At 38.5% G+C, this 18,357-nt stretch overlaps 1 protein-coding gene across 3 annotated transcripts in view; it reads right to left on the bottom strand.

The window, feature by feature from the left end:
- Nucleotides 1–498: 498 nt before the first annotated feature.
- The window catches only part of LOC5569618, a 357,222-nt gene continuing 339,363 nt past the window's right edge, over nt 499–18,357 (bottom strand). For 2 of the 3 annotated variants that reach the window (XM_021842777.1, XM_021842778.1), the window contains 4 exons: nt 14,176–15,250; nt 13,551–14,110; nt 13,415–13,493; nt 499–1,742 (listed from right to left, as the gene is read on the bottom strand). In XM_021842777.1, coding sequence (XP_021698469.1) covers nt 1,726–1,742; nt 13,415–13,493; nt 13,551–14,110; nt 14,176–15,250 — 1,731 coding nt within the window. In that variant the 3' untranslated portion in view covers nt 499–1,725. Of the gene's footprint in view, nt 1,743–1,917; nt 1,980–13,414; nt 13,494–13,550; nt 14,111–14,175; nt 15,251–18,357 lie in introns of all 3 variants that reach the window. The other variant, XR_002500093.1, reaches the window with a different exon arrangement.

Genomic DNA, 18,357 nt, shown 5'->3' with positions numbered 1-18,357 from the left:
CTGACCGATTTGACATGGAATCCGTCTATACTTCATAATTGGATTAAAAGGACCAATTGATGTGAAATTTGTTAAAAAGTTACACGTCTTCTGGGTGAGAATCGAACTCACGACTCCCTGTTCACTGGAAAGGAGGTGCCCTACACAACGAGAGGGCTCATGGACGCAGAATCAGGTTTACTTCTATGATATATATGATTGTATGATTAAAATTCAATAATCACATGGTCCTCCTTCGCACAGTGCACCTCTTCCGAAAGAATTAGATGCCCATCCAAACACGACGTTTTCTATTGTATATGCAATGCCTAGGCGAGAGCGTATTATTTATTAGGTATTGAAAGATAACTTCTGCGTCCCATGAGTACCCTCGTGGCGTATCTAGTGAGCAGGGAGTCGTGAGTTCGATTCTCACCGAGAAGAGGTTTTTTTTTCGCAAATTTGACATCAATTTGTCCATTTAATAAAATTGCAAAGTATATGTAATGTTTATTTTTACGGTAGTTGTTTATATCTATAGTTTGAATTAGGTCAAGTTTGTTGAAAAGATTTCTTTATCTCATAAACAGAGGATGTCAGTTCAGTTGACAAAAAATATGAACTACAGCAGCAAATTATATGTCGTTAAAAAAGCTCATTGTTAGGATAGTTGTATTGTCCAATCCAGAATATCTTCAATCATTAACAAAAGTTATTAGCCAAATGATGTTTTCCAACAAAATATCCAACTTTTAGACTACCAGAAGCTGAGATAGATAGGCAAATACTTGGGCCTTATTTATGGAACAACATTAGTGTTTAAAAAAAATATCAAGACAGATATTAAATTAAAAATTTATATAAGAGTAGCTATACTCCTTGCAATATTCATATTCCAGATGTTTGTGTTACTCATACTCTAGCAAATGCGTATTTGGCAAATCAGTTTCTAACAGAATTTTTTATGGATTTTCTTCCTGTTCCTATTTTGTTTCACATTGCATTTATCATGATTTCGACATTATTCGGCACAAACAATATCAGTTGAATATCTCTTTTTTGATAATACTTTAAATGTAACAACATTTTCAGGGCATTTGTATCTTCTTGAACACATACAGTTAATTAAACGCAGCTATCCATATCTCGAACTTGATCAATATTTGACGGCATACTTAATTGAAATCCACCGAACCTTAATGTCTATCACTTAAGCATTCTAGAGAACAATGGAGCTTTAAAGTGGAGCTGGGGCAATGGAAAAGTTGTAACGAGGATAACAAAACCCTTAACTGGATCCAATTGGTTTTGTCATCACACAAACGATGTCCTTACATATTTCCAATAGTGTACATAATTCACGGCCTTTTTGTGAGCTTTTCAATTTTTTGTTCGTTTGTGGGTACTATAAAAGATTCGTGATTCTGGTGTGATTTTTAGATGCTTCTCATGAGTGTGGGTGGATGAAGAGTTAGCGTTTGCGAGCTTTCAGATTTGGCTGCGCACGTTTCAATGGGGGAAAAGCTTCCAAGCATTTGCTGCCATTAAACTGTTAACATATATGGAAAGGGTAAGCTTTTTTCTACTGTGCTTCTGTTTCTATACACTGGCGCTGTAGTCGATTGAGAGCAAAACTAAATTTGCTGGAATGTCGGAAATGCACGCACCACGCTTACACGCTCGGTGAACCTATAAAACTTGTGAAATTGATTTAATGTAACGGTCACTTTTTTGGTACATCAACACTTAATCCGCTAGAACGTCTGGAACGAAAATTTGAAATCTTGCATTAGTCGCTTCTGGTTGAAATAGAACAATAAACCTTGTGATAAAAATATTCTACTTTAAACTAATCAACTCTTGAAGCGTAAAACTGTAAGATACTTTAAACTCGGAATTCTACACTAAAAATAGTAAAAATATCTCGATTCTACTTACATGGTAATAAGCGTAAAATACTTCAACTAACTACAAACTTTCTCAGAACGGAACGGACTATGCTATAAAACGTGGTTTGAACGGAAGTGAAACATGCGAGAAAAAGAGATATTGAATTAAGTTGACTTATGCTTGCAATTTCATTTTGTAAAGGATGACACTTGACTTATCCATTCAACGTAACACAAGCCGGTTGACGGAAGACGGAAGAAGTAAGTCGTTCACGTGAGGTTTAAGAACGATGCAGAAGCGAGCGGTTGGACTAGCAGTTTTCAAAGCCAATTGTGAACTTAACTAAAGCTGTGATTTTCCATAGCCAATCAGTAAGTTATTAGAATAGACAAGAACGATACAAAGCTACGTAATGAAAAAGTGGTAATTACTGGCCGACGGATACAGGTGGGTGAAAGCATTGCTAATGAAAAGTGGAAAAGTTGGCAAATTTGTTGGAAAAGACTTTCGTGAGCATGCTGGAAAGATTTGCAGTTGAAATTCTTCAGTCGGTTGAATGGGAAGCAACTTTGCGTTATTATAACAATTCGAATGTTTCGCTGAACTCTGGTCAATGCATGTCGACATTTTAATTACATTTTTATTTTCTGACATCTAAAGACGAGTTAGCCAATGACTGGAAGTCTCTTCAATAAAACGAGCAATAAGTGAATAGTATTCTAATTTCATATTTGAAATTTTTAATTCATGGCACTAGATAATGACATGGATCTACCTCAAAGACGGTTGTACCCCGTTTGGCATAATGGTGGTTTGGCATAATGGTCATTTGGCATAATGGCCGTTTGGCATAATGATTGACTTGAAATTAATATCGGCATTTTCGTAGCTTTTACCGAGATCAACACCACCGACCCCTTAGCATAAAAAATTCGTGGGCTCTCAATAAGCGTGGTGGTCGTTCAGGGATATTCCAAGCTATGAATGTCAAAAATTGTAGAGAGCATAACTAAACAAAACTCGTGACGGGTCTGGTGGAAGATCTTTTGGCAGCGTTGCCAACTTTCCAGATTTGTCTGGAATATTCCAGATTTTTGAGGCACCATTTTATAAAAATCTGGAATATCCAGATAAAATTTGAAATGAATTTGTAAGGTTTTGTAAATAGTTTGTAAGGTTCTCCATACACGACATTAGCAATCCAGACTTTTCCAGACTAATTTTCAAAATCTTCCAGATTTTTGAAAAAATGACTTGGCATCCCTGCATGGAAGTTCGAACAAAATTCCAACAAAATCATGTGTAAAGGTTAGAGTCAATTATCAGCGCCGCCAACGCAGTCAGCGCGACATACAAACTCGTTTCGACCACACGATGGCACTAGTGAACGTCAACATACATTGGCACACAAAGCAACGCTAGCGACAAGTGGTATTTTTTATGGTGACACTAGCGCCAAAGTGTAAAAAGCGGCAAAATTGAAGCTCCTACATTTTGATGACAGCGTCGCGTAACAGGAACATAACGACACACTTTGAAACGCCCCGTACAAAGCATTACACACGCTAACGATTAAAGATGAACGTCTGTTCTCTGTGATGACCACGTTTGGTTGAATTTGAATTTGAAACAGCCGTTTGACTGTTTTGGTGTTATGCAACAGGGGTGGGCGTTTTGTCCACAATAGTTGATTAAAGCTTAGGTCCATAGAAGTTTTTTGCATGTAATACAAACTATAACAGTGCACAACTTGGCTCTCGACGATAGTTTCAGAAATATGGTTATTCATTCATCATCGAGGATCCAATTGTGAAATTTTTCAAAATTTCTAGAATTTACCTTTTTTTAGATTCTTTAACGTTTTGCTTTTTTGAATATGAAAAGATTTTTAGACGGAATTCCTCATGCGAAGGAAGGAGAAACAACAAAATGTTGAAGCATAGAGGACCAACAGATGGACAACGGAACAACAAAAAATAAATGATTTTTTATAATATTTTCTCTTGAGGTGATTGATTACAGGATGAATAAAACCTCTCTATTAGATAAAAAAACAAATTTCTTAAGAAGTTCCATCAGAATGTTCTTTAGAAATTATCATTGAAATCTAGCAGAATTCCTTCCTTGACCTCTATATTCCCTCAAATTCTGCCAGTGAGCTCCTAGGAATTCCGACTTGGAATTGCACAAGAGTTCAATCCCAGAATATGGATGCTGCCAATAATTGATAAAACTATTTCTATTTCTTTAGGAAGGAAGGAAACTCTTCCCAAATTTCTTCTAAATCACTTTGCCCTTCTCGATCATTTTGTTTAATGTTTTTCCACAGTTTCCGCTATGCTAAAAAAATCTCTGAAAATCAGAAGGCAAGCATTATTTTGAAAAAAAAAAATGTAGATAATTCCTGTATAATTTGGGGATTTTAAGCAGACATAAAAACATAGAGATAAATTTCTTACGCAAATTGTGATGTATTTTGGAATTATTTCTAAAGGACTTTTGATGAACTTCGCGAAAACATTTGTAATAAAGTTGTAGAGAAAACTGTTTGTAGGAATTAACAAATACATTTTTAGTAGATGTTTCAGCGAAATATCTCAGTATAAGGTAGGACAAAATCAATTAATTTTTAAAAGAAATGCGAGGGAGTTTTTTTGAGCTTTTGAACGGTTAAGTATTTTTTATAATTGAATCCGGAAACATATTTCGGATTCAATGATGAATATATGTAGACATAGAAGAAACGTTTGTACTTCTAGAGGAATTCACGTTAAAAGTATGAACAAATCTCACAATATTTTTTGACTAATTTCCAAGAGCATTGTTACAAAAGCTTTGAAGCCACGTTTTGGTATTCCTTGTGAAATTCAATTGTACTAAAGTGCTTTCAGGAATATCAAACATTTTGCTATAATACAAATCTGTAGGAAATTATCCAAATATTTTTTGAAATTTCTTTAGAATTTACAACATAGTAAGTGATCTTGGAAAAATGTAGTTTAGAGTTCAAGTTCATTCATGCGAAACTACTTAAAGAATGAAGCTAAATAGAAGAAATAATTCACTGCTGGAATGAAACTATGGTCCATATTATTAGACTTTTTCATGCCAGTTTAAATTTTCAAGACAAAAGTTAATAAAAAAAATGAATCAAGATTTTGAAACAGAATGAAAAAAATTCTAGAGTAAATCATGACTAACTTCAGAACGAGTAAAAATAGCTACTTTATTAACAGCTCGATTTTCAGTAGTTCGGTGCTAAGTAAATCTGGGGTATATGCACCCTTGAGGCAAAACGGCCCTCGGTGTATTTCTATGGTGTTTGTGAAGTAACTGGGAATATTTTTTTTGTCAGGAACTGATTGTAAGAATTCTCAACATACGATTTTACTAGGCAAACTCCAAGAAAAATGTCTCAGTTTTTATAAAATATTCAGAGAAATCCAATAAGTCGTTTTGTCCTGGTGCTTATCACCTCAGATACTCCTACTCATTTGTTGCACATTTGATACGGGATGGTACATTAATTATGTCACGTAAAATTTCAACTGCCCCTTGGAACGTGACATAATTTGTGCATGACTCCTATACACGTCGAAAATTACAGTGGGATTCCGTTTTTGGCAACAAAGTTGAAATTTTCAGTTGCCAAAAACGGAACCGTGCCAAAATCGGAACCCATATTTCAAATTTCATTTTTCAACTATTAATTTTGAAAACATCATAACTATGTTAATACATCATTTTTATGGAATCATAGGGCGTTGAGACTTCGAAAAGGTTCACTTCGAAGCATTTTTCCGAATGGTTATATTATGCTATGAATCTATAGCCCCGTCATGTTAAATCTGGCAAACGTTTTTCTAGTGGCGTTTATACGCCTCAACGTCTTCAATTATTTTTTAGAAGCTTTATGTATAATTTTTGTATAAGAGGGCCTTGTAAAACCATAATCGCATAAGTGACTTTTATTGAAGAACTGGACATTTTCTTAAAACTATGAAAGAACACGAAAAAAATATTTTTGTTTTCTTTTAAAGAAGTATTTACGAAACAAAAGCGCTGTGCATTGCAAAACGGCATGAGCTTTTTTTTAAAATCAGTTAAACTTTTGGACTTTAGCGAAAAATTTTGAAAAATTCGGTAAGTTTAGAATTGCTCATTCAATATATGTTTCTGATAAAGTAAAGCATTTTATAATGAATAGTTGATCTTCAGGCTCTCATAAGAAATCTACAGAAAAAAAACGCTTGAGCTCTGAAGCATCTGGCCAAGCATCCGTAGGATCTTGCATAGAGTTCTCAGGATCTTGCTAAGGCTTTTGCTGCTTGGAATTCCGCTGCGATGTTGCTGAAAATTCTCAAGTCTCCAATGAAAAAAATAAAAGTTTATTATTATTAGGCTACCACTAGCACACCTCAAATTCCTCTGGGAACCTTTTCAAAATCTCCAAGCTTTCGCCGGAAATAATAAAAAATACTACAAGAAATTCACATTATCCCGCTTAAAATTTGCAGGACGCCTTAGAGTTTATTAGGAATCACCAGATTTTGGACATAATTCTCCATAACCAATTATATACTCTAAGGATCCCTCAAGAAGCCCTGAGTGTCCACTTGGAATCTGTAGATATCCTCATGAATTCGTTAAAATTTCTGAAAAGTCCCACAAGAACCAAGAATCATTTAAGGATTCTTCAGGGCACAGTTAGGAAAATCATAGACTCAGCTCGTAAGGAACATTTTGATGATGTTGAGGCCCATACCGTTGATTAACAATCTTGTACAGAATTCTGGATCGTCTCTTAACAAATCTAACGCCTTACAGAGTCTATAGAAAAGAGGGAACGTAGCTTTAAATAGTTGACGCAGAAAGACCAATATCACAGACAAAAAGTTAAAACATTCTCAGTCGTATTAATGGCACGCTTCAATGATATTATCGAAAACAAATTGTAGTTTGGACTATCCGCATTTGTCATGTTATTTAATGAAATTTATTTAAAGGTATGATACACGATATTTTGCTGTACATATTTATATCTATTATTAATAATAAAGACAGTGAGCTAACAAGATGAGACAAAATTTATGATTGTTACTCTGTGTGAGTCATAGATTTTTTGTTACTTTTATGTCGGTGCTGGTGCTTTGTTCAAACAAGCTGTTCCAAATCTGAAGAACAGTGTTTTTATTGTATCACCTACTGGCAGATTCAAGTGGGCTGGTCACTCAATTAGAATGCCTAAGAAAAGAGATTGGTCTTTAGTTGAGATACTGGTGGAGATTATTGGCCTCATGAAACGTTGCCAATGCATGACCAATGACCATTCTGAAGTAAATAAGCGCGTACGCGAGTCCTTGGTAGTTGGTGAGATTTGGGGAAATATCGACGAAAATGGAGCTCTGAAATGTAATCAGTGTGAAGTTAACCTGCTATTCAAATGACTAAAGCAACAGACACGATAATATTTACAAAAATTTACAAATTTTAATGGTATTGAAAAATGTTGCCAATGTTGATCCATTTTGTTGCCAAAATCGGGGGGTGCCAAAATCGGAGCATGCCAAAAACGGAGCATGCCAAAAACGGAACCCCACTGTATAAGGCAATCCATGAAGAGCTGCCAGATGATTTGATAGAAAATTTGTATCCACCATATTAGGAAATCTGTGTCCCTACAAAAATTAGTGAAAGAAAATCTATGGAACACAAATAAAATCTGTGTTAGAATAAAAAAAAACTGTGTAATACAGATAAATCTGTAGGGTGCAGAATCACTTGGGCACTTCCATGATTCACTTTGGCATGGGGGGTTTTTCTCGGCCGAATTGTCTGAAACTTTGCAAGAAGGAGCACTTCAGGCCGACGCATACTATGGCCAAATATGAGCTTTGTAGCTTCCAAACAAAAAACACTGTTGAAGTGAATCAAAAGTGCCAATAATTGGATCCGACTCCCTATATGTGGCAGCTCTGTCATAAGACACAAGCTGATTTTTTGTTCACCATGCGCATTTGACGTTCCGTGATAACTTTTCAATTGCAAAGGAATATGTAAACCTCTAATTACACTTTCATGTTTTGTTTAGGGATGGTACACAAATTATGTCACGCTAAATTTCATCTTTTTTGACCCCCCCCCCTTTGTCACGTTTTTTGTATGAGTCCTCCGAAAATTTTGTAAGGCTTGTCACACTTGGCTTGATCCCCCCCCCCCTCGGAGCGTGACGTAATTTGTGCATGACCCCTTACCCTTCCGTTTCGGTTACATGCAGACTTTTAACTCTCGCGAAACATTACTAAAGGACCTATGTACAAATGAGAGGCTCTCTTTGTTTACTTTCTCTTTGATCAATAACTGAGTCACAGAGAACAGACGTTCATCTTTTCTCGTCAGCGTGTGTAAAGCATTGTACTGGTCATTTCAAGTATGTCGTTATGCTCCTGTTACGTGGCGCTGTCGTCAGATTGAGAACGCTACAAATTTGCCGTTTTTTACTCTTTGGCGCTAGTGTCGATATCAAAAATTGCCACTTGTCGCTAGCGTTGCTTTGTGTGCTAATGCATTTTGAGGTTCACTAGTGATATCGTGTTGTCGAAACGAGTTTGTATGTCGGGCTGTCTGCGTTGGCGGCGCTGATGGTTGAAACGAAGCTTTACACATGGTTCAGATGAAATTTTGTTCGAGCCTCCATGTCTGTTCTCTGTGACTGAGTCACAGTCTCTTCTGTTGTGTTTTTTTGTATGAAACGCTAGTCAAGCAAAATTGCTTTTCGATCTGTAGTGAAAAACTTCCCAAAAGCTTTAGTATTCCACTGTTGTAATCGAAAGAGAGCGAGAGAGTAGAGAATCTCTCATTTGTACATAGGTCCTTAAGTAATGTTTCGCGAGAACTGTCAGTCCTATCGCGGAAAGCCCTCATGGATAGGGAAACTGGGAGTAATATGCCCATAGGGGGCAAAACACGCCACCCTCGATTTGGACGAACAATGTGTTTTAGAATGCTTTTCTCACCCTTGACCATAGAAAATGAATCAAAATGCTTCTACTAATATATTTTTTATGTGTTTTTCGCAAGAAAATCGTTAAAAACGTATAAAAACGTTTTTCGCTGTTTTCGTTGCAAATTTGTGCGATTTTCAAGGTCATTTTTTAGGTCAATAAATAATCAAATTTTTGAAACTATCGCCGATAGCCAACTTCTGCACTGTCATAGTTTGTGTTACATGCAAAAATATGTTAAATTTGTCCTAAAAAAGCTTAACGAAGGACCTAAACTTTAATCAACTCCGGGGGCAAAACACCCACCCCTATTTCATAACACCAAAACAGCCGTTTGTATTCAAATTCTACCATTACGTAATCTTATGTTGAAAATACGCACAAATTGGAACCTTACAAATGTACATTTTTCGCATCAACTGTATACTATTATTAAGATTATTAAACAATAACATCAGAACAAACGCCCGGATGTATGCATCCTATAAACAAGCATGATTGTGTGCGTACGTTTACAGCTCGGCTAACGCCGGACTGAAGCGGGACATTTCACCCCGCAAAACAATACATAGGATATTCAAAGTAATTTGGACAAACCGTTACGCGTATATAATTTGGCCATTTACGGCAACATCAAATGGAGGTGGCCAAATAATATACGCGTAACGCTCTGTCCAAAATACATAAAACACCATATGCAGTTAAGGAAGCATTTTCTTTAAATTAATTTATAAATCCCACAAAAGCTAAAATGGATAGCTGTTTCCACTGTTTGAAAGAAAACATATTTGTTTATCCGACAATAATTATAAAAAAGCATAAAATAATGTTTTTCACATTAAAAATTGCTGTTTTCCTTAACGTGGGAAAATTACCCCCAGTCCCCCTAGCCATATTGTCAACTCTATGCGTTTTATGGATCACAAAGGCTGTGCTACAAAAAAAAGTAGAGAGAAAGCCCAAGTGAGGAACTATCTATGCTGCGCATAGCGGCCGTTTGAAAGGTTTTAATGATCCATTGATATAAATGCTATATTGCAGTAGGTCGTCAATTCCTCGCTTCCAGAGGTCAGTAACTCTCAATATCATAGGAAAATTTACATATTTACGGCAGTATTGCTGTTTGCGTTTGACGTGCAAATCCAGTCTAACTGAGCTTAAAATGCGGTATCACAAAGTAACCAAAGGATACTTAGCAATCATGAGGCATATTACCGCCAACCTAGCAAAGAAAATCAAATTTTGACTTCGCCTTCCTTATTGAAAATCTTACCGCATTTGATATTTGCATTTCAAATGCTCACAGCAATATAAGCAGATGCGCGCTTTTTTTGCAATTTTCTCGGGCATCAGGCCAAATTACGTGCTTGTCGGCAGCCTCATTCTCTTCGGCAGCTTTCCTATAAGAACAACAGGCAAACCTGTTCGACAGCTCCAAATCTGGAACTCCAAATCAGTCACATTTTGAGGCGTATTCATTTGGAGTACCGTAATCCGGGGGCGAATTGATCACTATTTTACAACTTTTTGTTCTGTTATTCGTCGGAATTCAAATACTGTCAAATACATTTCGACAAAATCAGTACTCCATTGATCTTTATCAGTTAATGTAATTAACTTTTCATGAAATAATATTTACCATATCATAAAAAACAATAATATATAAAAAAAATATGACACATTGGGGCGAAATTGATCAACATATAACAAAGCAAGTTTAATAATAAAAAATGTCCCTATCTACTAAATTTGGATCTTTTAAATCAGAAAATAATGTCAAAATTCTTACTACTCGAGTATTTGATAATTTTATTGCCAAATTAAACTTTGAAAATCGGATTACGGTACCAAAACCTTTGGCGAAATTGTTTGTTCAATCACGGAAATCTTGTCAGCGGGAAGCTGGCACAACAAAGAATAATATGAATAAAATATTAGAATAGTTTAAAGGAATTAATAGAAAAATACTGTGTATTTGGTGTTTGAAAATAGGTTGCCGATAATAGTCAAATGGTGCCGAAACCGTAAATTACCCTATATGTCTAAGAAGTGACATACTTCAATGGAATAGTGAGCTCGTGTCATAAGTTATGATCAAGCAATAGAGGTTGCAATACTTAACATTGAAGCGGCAGACAACTCCCTACCGACCCTCAAATTTAAGGAAGCAGAAACGTTAAATTTTCAATCAAGTGAAATGATCCCGTGGATCCCCACATTATATGGAATGCCTCATACAGTGAAACTATTTCTAAATAGGGTAGAAGCACCGATTTTGGTCATACGCCAGTTGTAGCCATAGTGGATTGTATGGTAACTGGCGGCAAAACGCGTCCTTTAAGGAAGAAAACATTTTTAGCTATGAAGAACATTATTATAAGCTCTTTGTTAATCATTATCTCATAGACAATCATGTTTTCTATCAAATAGTAAAAACAGCCATCCATTTTCTATTTTCTGGAGATAATAAATCAAATTTTATAAAATGCTTGCTTAGGGATCATTCAAAACTGATGACCATCATTTTGTGGGGGGTTTGTCTACAAAAGTGTGACAGTGTGTGTATTAGGTATTGAAAAAAGCGTGACAGAGGGGGGAGGGGGGTCTAGAAATCCCGAAAAACGATGGACGTTATATTTGAATCATCCCTTATCTGCATTTTTATTTTTTGCGGGGTAAAACTCCCCACCTCTTCTCGGCGTTAGCCGTACGCGCGTGAGTATGAACAATCATGCTTGCATATATGTTGCATACATAAGGGCGTTTGATCATATGTTATTACTCAATTATAGTATACATGCTGATTCGAAAACACACAGCTTGACATTACGTTTGCTGGAATTTGAATTCAACCGGCTGTTTTGGTGTTATGAAATAGGAGTGGCCGTTTTTTCCCCCAACTTTAGGTCCTTCAAAACGCTTTCCGCCTGCATTCATACAACAAGCTTGACATTTATCGTTCGTGGAAGATAACGAGCCATAAACGAAAACAAGACAGGCAAACAGTGTTCGGCGCCAAACAATGGGTGGTGTGTGTCTGACATTCGTTGACCCACTCTCATTCTGATTAAGAAACAGAGGCGAATATTTTTTTTATTTTCTGTGCTATGTTTGCGACCAAAGGGGTATTCAATGGTCCAATATATTATAATTAGGTTGTTAAAGTCTGCATTACCAGAAAATATTTTATGCAAAACATAAATCACCCGAATGGCTCGATACTGTTGCAGTCTGTGAAAGTTGCTGCTCATGAACGTTCTCGTGTCACATACCAAACGAGAGAGTGAATGTTTACATTCATAGGGCTCTCCGAATGCGATGTGCCACAAATTGTTATGGTTCACGAACTGTTAAACTCTCCGAATATGGTTCGATCGGCTTATTCGGATCGAAATACAAACACTGCATTTGCCCTATACTTTGAATTTTCATACACCTAATTTGGCCACTCTCATAAGAAATCAATGTGATAGGCCAATTTAGGAAACGAAACTAAATCTCTGGCCGAAACTGGTTCTGGTGGCCTACATTGACCAACCAGATTTTCAAAGCGAAAAAATTGTTTTAGCTCAGTTTCGATATTTTACATGCATAGTACGGATTGGTCTTCCCATATAATTTTTATTGACATTTTCTCCCACACCGTAACCAGAGTCTATATACACAGAGTTGCGCAAAGAGACCTCTTTGAATGCTTGTCTTCTCCGTCTTCGAAAACAACCCCTATCTGTTTTGTTGGGCTGCTCGATAGGTAGACGGTTTGACAGTTCGATAGGTAGATTTGGTTTCAACTCTTCATTCATAGACTCTGACCGTAACCAGTGTTTGTCAGAACTAATAATGTGTATATTTTTAACCTATTTCTATATTTTGCACAAGCGTAAAACGAGTCGCAGACCTGGGACGTTGTTACCTTTTTTGGCACCATAGGAGTAAACATATTATAAATTAGTGTTAGTTCTAGTGTTGAGATAGAGCGACTTTAAATTGACGTTTTTTGAGTTGGCATAGTCTTTCTTTTAACTCGATGCTAACTTTGTACTTTCCGTTTGAATATCCCTCAACCAGAACCTATTCTTACTGCATCAAACAGGACCTATACTTGCGTCGCAAACGTGCTTCGTCCCCGTACCGTAGGTTCTCAATAGATCTGGACTGGCGACGCATGTAAGCTCTACTTTCACATTCCGGACTTTGCTGGGCATGCTTTCGACGTGCATTGCAATACAAACTGCCGAAAGTGGTACAATTACCGAAAAACGACTGGAGATCGGTCTCGGTGGATGACATTTTCAGTTTTCTGCGGCTCTCCGCGGAAGAACCCGTAAGACCGATATCGTCATGCGGTAGAGTCGGAGCCGGCGTAGAATGTTGCTTCTTTAGCAACAGGACTTCCCGAAGCAGATCGGGATGTTGATGACTTTGGTTTTGGTTGTGGTGGTGGTGGGTGAAGGATGAGTGGAAAAAACTAGAATAGTGCCATGCATCTACCGGAAGCGAAACAGGACGCATTGAAATAAACTTATGCCTCTTGGACGTACCTGCACGTTCTTCCAGGAACTCATCTTCATCGGACGATTCGATGCGGTCTTCCACCAGGGAGGACTGGCGTGAGAGTGACTACAATGGAAGAAGTTTATGAACATGGTAATCTGTAACAAGATATTTTTCACTTACCGCATTAACTCGTCTTCTTGGAGGAGATCGCTTATTCCACAGAGCTTCCAACTGATCAAAGTGCTGAGATTGGGCCAGAGCAGCCTGTTCTGGGCCAAGGTTCTGTTGGGATTCCATAGTCTTGGATTCCGCTAGCTTGGAGATTTCTTCCATACTAGCCGACACAGAGAAGCGTCGTTTCAGTCTTTCGTCCACCTGTGCCATCATGACCGATGAAGTCAGATGGGCATACTTCTTTTGCCAGGTGTAGGTATCCAGGGAAACTTCCTTCTTCAGTAATCTACGTGCTGGTCGCTTGGGACCCGCTGGTCGTAGATCTTCAACGTCACGTGCCGGTGCTGAGTAGGTTGGGAGTTTAATGTACGAAGCAGGTGAATTATGCAAACATATGATGGGAAGACACGAACTGTCCACTAGTTGGACCACGATCCTAGAACACTCTAGACTGATATCAAATCTAGTGAATTGAACATGAAGTTGCAACGATGTCAGAGCTAATCCACGTTTTATTTCCCATACAATAAGGGTTTTGTCGTCACTTCCGGAAACAGCAGTGGTACCTGTTTTGAAAGATATACATGTCTGTAACCTGAAATTTTCATTGTTAATTATTATTGAAACTTACCATCCGCCGAAACCTTTACGCACGTCACTGGACCCAGATGACCAGCAAGCGTATGAATTTCTTCGCCCGTATGAATATCCCAAATAATAAGGTTAGAGTCCTTGGATCCTGATATGACTTGACTCTTATTCGTAACGGAAACCGCCACGCAAGTAACTGCATCGGTATGTCCGACCAAAACCTGAGCCAGTTTACCTCCCGAGGCTTGCCACACCTTCAGGGACATATCCTTGGACCCCGATATCAAATACAGGGAATCAGCGGTTATGATAAAGCACGTAATCTCACCAGAATGCGATACCAAGAACTTCTCATCTTCCCGCGTGAGTGACCATATCCGTAAGCTGGTGTCTCCATTTGTGCACACTGCAAACTTCATATTGTTCGTAACTGCTAAGCATTTGAAGGGTCCCTGAACACTTTGAAGAATAGTTCCTGAGTCGGCCATCCACACGAACAGGCAACTTTCCCGATCCGCGGAAATAATCCGCCGTGAATCCATCAAGAATGTAACCGAGGTGACAAACGTGTTATGCCCTTTAAAAGTTGTCACTATCGATCCCAACGCTAAACTCCACACGTTTACAGTTTTGTCTTCAGATCCAGAGGCAACAAATTCGCAGTTTGGCGCAAAACTCACGCACGTCACTGTTCCAGTGTGTCCTTCGAGAATTGCCGTCAATTCCGGAGTATTCAGCTGCCATATTTGGATGCATCGACTCGACGCTACCGCAGCCGTCGTAGAATCTCGTGAAATGTCGAAACAAATCACAGGGCTTGACGTAGCCGCCAAAGCAACACGACTTTTGGCAATTTTCTTCATAGTTTTCTTCTTCTTCGGGAAGAAATTCACTATCGAGTCTTCGTTTCGGAATGAGTAGAACGTGATTTTGTTTCCACCGGCCGTTATAAGATAATCGTCCTTGGCCATTATGTACACGGCTGTGACTGGACCTGGGTTTGGCGGAAGAGATCGAATTATACGACCGGAGTGCATGTCGTAGATCAGGGCTCGGGTGTCCTCTCCTCCAACGATGGCTCGTTGGCTGTCCATGGCGATACACAGAGCGCGAACCTGTGATAAGCAAAGGAAAAAAAAAAAGAAAACATTCTTTTAATGTATAACAGTTATAAACAGTTATATCACGAAGTATTAGAAATAAAAAAAAAAAAAAAACTTGAACAACATTCAAATCTTGAAGAATGCGAACAAGTGTTGATGTACATTCAACTCTTCTTTGCTACATTATTTATATAAAGTAAGGTGGGGCAAGAGTTGGGCCTTAGTGGTGTAATCAAAATTTCCAGAAAAAGAATAGCAGCTGAAAAGAAATGAATACCACACAGTGAACCTTCAACATATTGGCTATAATTTTGCTGAACAAACTTGTGTCAAAATATTTACCGTTTTTAAGTTATAAGAATTTCAAAATTGATTGTCTATAATGAACTTTTGCCCCACCAGTGGGGCAAGAGTTCGAATCTAGTGTGGGGCAAAAGATTGCTAGCCGAAACACAAAATATCGTCACTTTTTTGACTGGCATACTTTATACCAGCCGTAATCTTAAGTGTGCCGAAAAATACACACTAAATTTTAATCAAAAATTACCCATAACAGGGTTAATTGTAATATACTCAAAAAAAGCAGTTTTCGCAAAACTTAGTGGAAATGGAAAATTTTGGTGACATTTTTCGCACGATCAGGCAACTTTTGCTAAATTTGAAGATAATATGTGGATTTTAGGCAATTTGCAAATTTTTCCGTGAGTTTATACATGGGTCGAACTTTTGCCCCTCTGACTCGAACTTTTGCCCCACTATGGGCCAAAAATTGTTTCCAAGCATTTATGCAGAAACTAATAATCCTCAAAGCATTCTTATGATAGGCCTTGAAACGCACTTACAAAACATATTGAAACAGATTTTATCTTCATTTGGTTCCATGCAACGAAAGTTTGACCGAAAACTACAATATTCACGTCAAAAAACAACAAATAGCCATAACATTTCCAAATCTCAATCAATTTTTATGATATTTGAAGTGAAAGTCTCTTATTTGAACTTACTGTCTAACTTGAATTTGTGCCACCATGCCATTTATAAGTTTTGTTTTGAATTGAGCGAGAAATTTTAAAAAGAAACTCTTGCCCCACTCAAACTTTTGCCCCACTTTACTCTACATTTCTTATTCTTTCCTCAATACTATGATTTTAGTTCTACTGCAATAAAAGTAATATAAGAGAAAAATGTTTGAGAAATATTATCACTTCTTCTCATTTCAGATGAAATTTTATTGAACAAAGTGTATTATTCAAGTAAATTTCAGGAAATTTATGATCTGTTTCCATAGTTTGCGCTATAGCGTTGTTCACATTGTGCAAAGTACTTTCATGTACAATATTGTCTGGATTTAAATCTCTGTCGCAACTTCCAAGCTTTCCACTAGATGGTTCTAGGCAGTCAGTATGTTGCAGTGTCTTCTCACTACTTTAGCAATCTGACTCTGTGGGAGGATTATGCATGTCGAAGACTATAGAATTTCTTCCTTTAAGCATTCATAATCTGTCAGGATTATGGCCATTCATAATCTATGTCAGGTTCGAGTTTACCTTTGGTTGCTATCTTTTCAACCAAATAACGAATCGGTTGGCCAAACATTTTTAACCGCCATCTTGTACCAACCGGATCCGAAGCGAACACCATCTTTGCAGGGTTGCTGTCCGGCATTCTTGCAACATGCCCTGCTCATCGTATCCTCCCAGCTTTGGCCACCTTCTGGATATTGGGTTCGCCGTAGAGTTGGGTGAGCTCGTGGTTCATCCTTCGCCGCCATACACCGTTTTCCTGCACACCGCCAAAGATCGTCCAAAGCACCCGACGTTCGAAGACTCCAAGTGCTTGCAATACCCCGAGCATCGTCCACGTTTCATGCCCGTAGAGGACTACCGGCCTTATGAGCGTTTTGTACATGGTACATTTGGTGCGGGTGCGAATCTTTTTTGACCGCAGCTTCATCTGAAGGCCATAGTAGGCCCGACTTCCACTGATAATGTGCCTCCGTATTTCACGGCTAACGTTATGGTCAGCCGTCAGCAAGGATCCAAGGTAGACGAACTCGACGACCACCTCGAATGTATTCCCGTCTATCGTAACACTGCTTCCTAGGCGAGCCCTGTCTCACCACCAGTCCACCCTTTGTTGCCTCGCGTTTCAGGCGGGTGTAAAGCTCTGCCACCTTTTCAAATGTTCAGCCGACGATGTTCATATCATCCGCGAAACAAACAAATTGACTGGATCTCGTAAAAATCGTGTACCGGCTGTTAAGCCCGACTCTCCGCATAACACCTTCTAGCGCAATATTGAACAGCAGGCACGAAAGTTCATCACCTTGTCGTAGTCCCCGGCGGGATCCTAACGAACTGGAATGTTCGACTGAAACCTTCACACAATTCTGCACACCTTCCATCGTCGCTCTTATCAGTATCGGGAAAGCTGTTCTCGTCCATGATTTTCCATAGCTCTACGCGGTCGATACTGTCGTATGCCACCTTGAAATCGATAAAAAGTTGATGCGTTGGGACCTAGTATTCACGACATTTTTGGAGGATTTGCCGTACAGTAAAGATTTGGTCCGTTGTCGATTGGCCTTCAACGAAGCCGGCTTAATAACTTCCCACGAACTCGTTTACTACAGGTGACAAACGATGGAAGATGATCTAGGATAACACTTTATAGGCCGCATTTAGAATGGTGATCACTCGAAGTTCTCACAATATACCCCTTCCTTCCACTCCTCCGGTAGCTGTTCTGTTTCCCAGATTGTGCCTATCAGCCGGTGCAGACAAATGACAGGCCAGCCTCTTCGGGCCTATCTTTATGAGTTCAGCTCCGATACCATTCTTACCAGCAGCATTATTGTTCTTGAGCTGGTGAATGACATCCGTAACCTCCCTCAAAGTGGGGCTGGTTGGTTTCCATCTCCCGCAGTACTGACGAAGGAATTCACTCCGTTGTCCCGTCCTTCATTGCCTGTGCTCTCAGCGCCATTCATGTGTTCGTCGAAGTGTTGCTTTCACCTTTCGATCACCTCACGCTCGTCCGTCAAAATGCTCCCATCCTTATCCTTGCACATCTTGGCTCGCGGCACGAAGCCGTTGTGGGATGCTTTGAGCTTCTGATAC

The sequence above is a fragment of the Aedes aegypti genome, chromosome 2 (genome assembly GCF_002204515.2).
Source record: "Aedes aegypti strain LVP_AGWG chromosome 2, AaegL5.0 Primary Assembly, whole genome shotgun sequence".
Classification (NCBI taxonomy): domain Eukaryota; kingdom Metazoa; phylum Arthropoda; class Insecta; order Diptera; family Culicidae; genus Aedes; species Aedes aegypti.
This window is presented reverse-complemented; position numbering and strand designations above follow the sequence as displayed.